Genomic DNA, 5,768 nt, shown 5'->3' with positions numbered 1-5,768 from the left:
GCAGGAAGTTGTTTCACATTTGTTGATGGGATGATGTTTATATCTTCTCAATCAGAAAGTGGAAAACATTTGTTTTGTGCTTGGCTCAGATTTAGAACCCTGCACTTAAAGAAAATGCAGTCCATAGACACGGGCAACAAAAAGTAGGTGCTGTCTGCTTTCTCTTCTGGTCACATTGGCTACACAGTGTAAATTAACATTTCCTGTCATAGGCAAAGAGGTGTTGCTGCACAGGCTCAAGCCCCTGTGCTCTAATTTTCCATGGAGCTTATTAGTGTACTCCCTCGCACAGTTGTATCAACTCTCCCAGGTACTGCTCAGGCACAATCTGGTATGCAGAAACCCTCTTACCTGCATGGGTGAAAGCTGCACCATGCCACTTCATCTCAGGTCTAGAGAGCAGCCTGAACTAGTTTAGAATACAGATATAATAGTTAATTTCCAGGTAGGCTGGGATGTCTCTCACACAGAGTCAACTCCTTCCTGCTGGGTAGTCCTGCTGACTTACTAAAGATCACATCAGTCAGCTTAACCACAGAAAGGCCACACCAATACATTCAATGGTATTCAGTGACCCTTAAAGACATTCTGGGCACCTTCATTCCTGCATAACTTTGTTTCATCTCATCAGTGACCTACATTCAGTGAATTAGTTTTTGGCACCGTTAAAATTTATACTGTTCTTGTTTTAACAGCAACAATATGTAACAGTCTTCCAGATCTCTGACTAAAGGTGATGATGGATTTCTATAGGACCCCACTAAAACCTGCCACTCGGACAGACTATTTCCTATACGTGGTCATTTTTCTAACCTTCAAAACATCTAACCCTTATAACAGAAATCACCTTGATTTTTTTTTTTTTTTTTAGCTAAAGCTTTAGGTTTAGCAGCATTTAAAAGACAGTCAAATGCCCTGTTGGATTCAGTTACATCAACTTTAGTAACCAAATAAGCTCATAAAAAAATGTTGGTTATGGCAGGATTATTGCATTATAGGCATATGCCTCAGCATGAACATGCCCCTGTTATTCAGTTTCCTCACTGACAGTGCTTTATATTAGTCTATCTATGTTCCTACTCAAATCTGCCATTAAATAAGGTGGCTTTAGAATGCTTGGTTTACACGTTAGTACAACATCCTGCTTTATTGTAGTCTTTTAGAACTTCTCCAGTTTCCCAGCAGTTGCTAAAAATCAACATTAATGGGCTGAAGGATTGACAGAAATGATCCCTGAATGCTTAGACACAGTTTACACATTCCCACGGGTCTTCAGTTGTTTGACTGTAGCAGCAGTTTTTTTGGTCCCCCAACTTACCAATGGATCTCATCTGTGGTTTTCTATAGCAGAACCAAAATATTTTTCAAATGCCTCTGCCTGCTTTGTAGCATTGTGCATTACTATGTGCATTGCATTTTGTTCCTATGTGCATTGACATTGAAAGTCAAGCTTTTACTTGATTTTATTTATCCCTAATAAATGGCATTTATGTAGAGAGCGACATGCTCTTTTCTAACACAGAACCCTGATGAGTGACTGCTCTGTGTGTGGCACCACCTTTCCTTTCCATCTCCTTCAGTGGTTGTCTGTGATTCTGTGATTCTAAACCCACCAATACTAACCATTCCCTCCCCAACATACTTGACCATATATATGCTCTGACATATCTATATTGTATGGACGACTCAAACCAAATTTGTAATATCATAGAATCATAGAATCACAGAATGGTTTGGGCTGGAAAGGACCTTTAAAGCTCATCTAGTCCAACCCCCCTGCAGTGAGCAGGGACATCTTTAACTAGATCAGGTTGCTCAGAGCCCCATCCAGCCTGGCCTTGAATGTTTCCAGGGATGGGGCTTCTACCACCTTTCTGGGCAACCTGTGCCAGTGTTTCACCACCCTTGCTGTAAAAACATTCTTTTCTTATATCTAGTCTAAATCTCTCTTCTTTTAGTTTAAAATCGTCACCCCTTGTCTTATCACTACAGGCTCTACTGAAAAGTCTATCTCCATCTTTCTTATAAGCCTCCTTTAAGTACTGAAATGATGTGATAAGGCCTACCCAGACCCTTCTCTTCTCCAGGCTGAACAACCCCAACTCTCCGCCTGTCCTCATAGCAGAGGTGTTCCAGACCTCTGATCATTTTTGTGGCCTCCTCTAGACCCGCTGCGCAGGTCCAGGTGTTTCCTGTGCAGGGAACTCCAGAGCTGGACACAGCACTCCAGGTGAGGTCTCAGCAGAGCAGAGTAAGGGGCAGGATCACTTCCCTTGACTTGCTGGCCAAGCTTCGTCCTATTCAGCCCAGGATGCTGTTGGCTCTTTAGGGATGCAAGCACATGGTGCTAGCTCACATCCAGTTTTTCATCCACCAGTACCCCTAAGTCCTTCTTGCAGGGCTGCTCACAATCCCTTCATCCCCCAGCCTGTATTTATACCAGGGCTTGCTCCAAAAGCATTGACAAAATGTGGCAGAGGTGTGGGGAGGGAAAAACCACTGATATTGGAGGAAAAAAAAAAACCTATAGTGAAGCAAGGTACAAGATTTTCTTTGGCTTAAGGAGAAAATCGCAGCATGTTTAGATTTTGTTACTTGTTTTGTTTTGCTTTGATTTTCCCCCTAAGATTTTTGCCTAAACTCTTAATTGTTTGTGAGTCTCCATGCTACAGTCCTCTGCCCCAATTCCAGGAACCAAGTTTTCAAGTGAAAATAAACTTTAAGTACAGCTCAAGCAAAAATTGCCACCCACTGCAGGCACCGTTGGCATAGCCAAATAAACATGCTTTGTCCGTAGTATGGCTAACACTTAAATGGCTGAAGAAAAAATCCCATTCACTTGATTACGCAACTGGATTCTCTTGGAATAGCTTAAAAAAGCTCTTTAGTGAGAAGTTTGTAACAGTTGAACAAAGTAAGCGTTTCCACTGGTGGGAAAGTAAGTCCGGGCAATTCTGTGTTTGACCCTGCAATAAGAGACAGAATGGCAATTCCCAGCATCAGGCTCATAAGGATTCAGTACATAGAAGCAGTGAGCCATGCCACCTCTGCTCTCCTTGGGAAAGAGGCATGATTTCATCGATAGCACCAGAAGGAGTCAGGAACAGTAGCAAAACAACAATGAATGGACTTTGTTTACTCCCAGGAATGCATTGCCAGCACGAACGTCATCAGCACTGCAGATTACTTCTGCATCAAACTTTTGAAGGCAGTTTTGGGGGAGAAAAAAAAATGAAAGAGTTTCCCAGCTAGGCAAACTACAACTATTTCCACCACATCTCTGATAAACTTAGTTTGTAGTGAAGAAACTAAAGAGAAGCAGCATTATGTTTCTTTCAGTTTGAGTTTGAAAGCTATTCTGATTGGTCCCTGAGCAGGGCAATGGGTGTTGTGTGCTTCCTAACACAAACCAGAACAGAAATGGAATGTTTTAATCAGAAGGGCTGTCCAAAGGCAAGCTTTCAAACATACAGTTCTTGAAGAGGCCTGTCTATACTCAATCATTACATCAGATAACGGGAAAATAAAAATTTCAAACTCCGTTGTACAGGTACAATGCTTTGTATTTTTCTTCTGGAATCAAAAAGCCTTCCTTTGGTTCAGCTCTGTCACGGTGACACCTGTCTTTTCTTTAAAAAGTCCCTCCATGTTTCAAAAATGAATATCTCCAAATGCAGAAGAAATCCTGGTATGATAATATCTTAATTGCTGAAAACCTCAACTGGTTTTCAATTTCATGTAAGATTCCAGTATACCCACAGCACAGGTGTAGCAGAGCCCATGTCATATGGCATCAGCCTCTGCACCGAGAAGGGCTGGTTGGACTATCTGTGAACACAGTTTGGTGTCCCTTTAAAAAACCAAACCAACCAACCAAAACAAAGCCCCACCAGTTATAATGATGTCAATCTGTTTGGAAAATTGGATTACAGGATGTTTGGTTTTTAAATACTGAGTTTTGTTGTAGGTGGTAGGTTAGACTGCTTTTAGAGTATCAACTCCTCAGTACCACAGTGCTAACTGGGAACTCAACAGCGTTCAGCACCTCGAAAGCACAGACCTAAACGGCAAAGAGGAACTGCTTGGAAAAAGTTGTCAGTCCAAATCTCTCCCTCCCTCCATGCACATGTGTTTGCCTTAGCTGGAGTTGCAAAAATGTCACCCTTAACTCTAACATCCTTGTGCTAAGTGATGCATGGCTTAAAATTCAGCCTGTGACCTCATGCATGTCTATGCAGTTAGCCAGGGCTCTGCCTGGATGCAGTGAATCACTTTGCAAGGGATGGGGTGGTCGATAAGCCATATGTCCTCATTGTGCACTTAGCATTTTCCAATATCAGCAGTCTAACAATTACTCTAAAAGTGCCTGGGAATTTCAGAAGGTTGTGGGATGCTGAGAACACACCTTTAGATTTCTTTGTCATGTCTAACCTGCCAGGTTATTTCCCCAAGGGGAAATAACACCACAGTTCCCTAGCTCAACAGCAGCAAGTGTGGTGCTCTTGGCATTAACCCTCTTTATCATAAAAAATAGCCTTGCAACAACCTGCAAATTTATCAAGCATGTAATGTATTAGATTTTCCTCTTGGCTAATGCTCCTCTTTCTCTGTCTCTCTCACAGCATACAGCGTCGGCTGTCTTTGCAGCTGCCCATTCTCCATCATGCCTATTTGCCATCCATAGGAGGAGTTGATGCTAGCTGTGCCAGTCCATGTGTAAGCCCCAGTGCCAGTCCTCGGCACAGACACGTGCCGCCCTCCTTCCGAGTAATGGTTTCAGGGCTGTAGGAAAGGGAGATCAGTGCTTCCCGAACTGCTTTTAAGTACTCAATGACTGGACTAAACATCTGACCTAGAACTCTGCTACAAACATATAACATTGGCTCTTACTGCAGAGGAACTACTGCTGAGGCCGTCATCACAGGAGTGCCCGTGTAACTCGTGTGGGAAGGCAAAGGACACAAGGAGTTTGATCTGTAGCCTTATTCATGGAGTTTTTATTTCTTCACATAGAAGTCACTGAAAAACGTTTCTTCCCAAATTTCTACTAGCAACAAGGAGGCTGGGAAATACAGATCTTGCAAAAAAGACACTAGGAAAAAAACAAAAACCATTCAAATGTCACTGAGCTTTATGTGGCTGCTGAGAACATGCAATTCTATACTGTATCCATGTAAGAAAAAAACAATGGTTGAGCTATACCATATTTATTGAAATAGATAAACTCATTTTTACAAGAGTTGTGTTAAATTGCTGGAAACATTCTGCTCTGGTTAGTCTTGCTTGTTTTCATTTCAGGAATGATGTTTGATAGGAAAGGAGGATTATGAGAAATGATTCCTCGGGTGTCATTGAGACTCGGCAGTGCTGTGAGCAGGGTCACCTCTGACTTGCAGCTGTACGTGAGTCCCAAGCAGAGGCTGAAGCTCCAGCTCCGAGATGTTACCAGCTGGAGAGCTGCTGGTTGGAAGTGGAGCACTTTGCCCTTCTCCAGGGGCGATGGTAGTGACTGCTGACCACCTGCAGCCTCATTTTAGCAAAGTTTCTGCACCTATTTCAGAATAAACACCACCAACCATAATGTATTAAACTGGAAAAGCCCTAGGGCTGATAACCCAAGAAGGTGAGGGCAGATGGGTAGTATAGTCTTAATGTCACAGGACGGATTGTTTTTCATAGTTTGTTTGAATTATGTCACACATAATTACAATAAAATTAATTTAGTGGACTTGGGGGGGAGGGGTGAGGGCACAGCACTTTGCTGCTGC

The 5,768-nt window shown here is 42.6% G+C and overlaps 1 protein-coding gene across 1 annotated transcript in view; it reads left to right on the top strand.

Annotated features, from left to right (window-relative positions):
• The window catches only part of LOC104496501 (gamma-aminobutyric acid type B receptor subunit 2-like), a 20,554-nt gene extending 15,220 nt beyond the window's left edge, over positions 1 to 5,334 (top strand). Inside the window, exon 5 of the mRNA XM_010139631.1 lies at positions 4,623 to 5,334. Coding sequence (XP_010137933.1) covers positions 4,623 to 4,788 — 166 coding nt within the window. The 3' untranslated portion in view covers positions 4,789 to 5,334. The remainder of the gene's footprint in view (positions 1 to 4,622) is intronic.
• The last annotated feature ends 434 nt before the right edge of the window (positions 5,335 to 5,768 follow it).

Source organism: Buceros rhinoceros, unplaced genomic scaffold, assembly GCF_000710305.1.
Source record: "Buceros rhinoceros silvestris isolate BGI_N320 unplaced genomic scaffold, ASM71030v1 scaffold1837, whole genome shotgun sequence".
In the NCBI taxonomy this organism is placed as follows: domain Eukaryota; kingdom Metazoa; phylum Chordata; class Aves; order Bucerotiformes; family Bucerotidae; genus Buceros; species Buceros rhinoceros.
The sequence above is the reverse complement of the archived record's forward strand: the minus strand, read 5'-3'. Positions and strand labels throughout refer to the sequence as shown.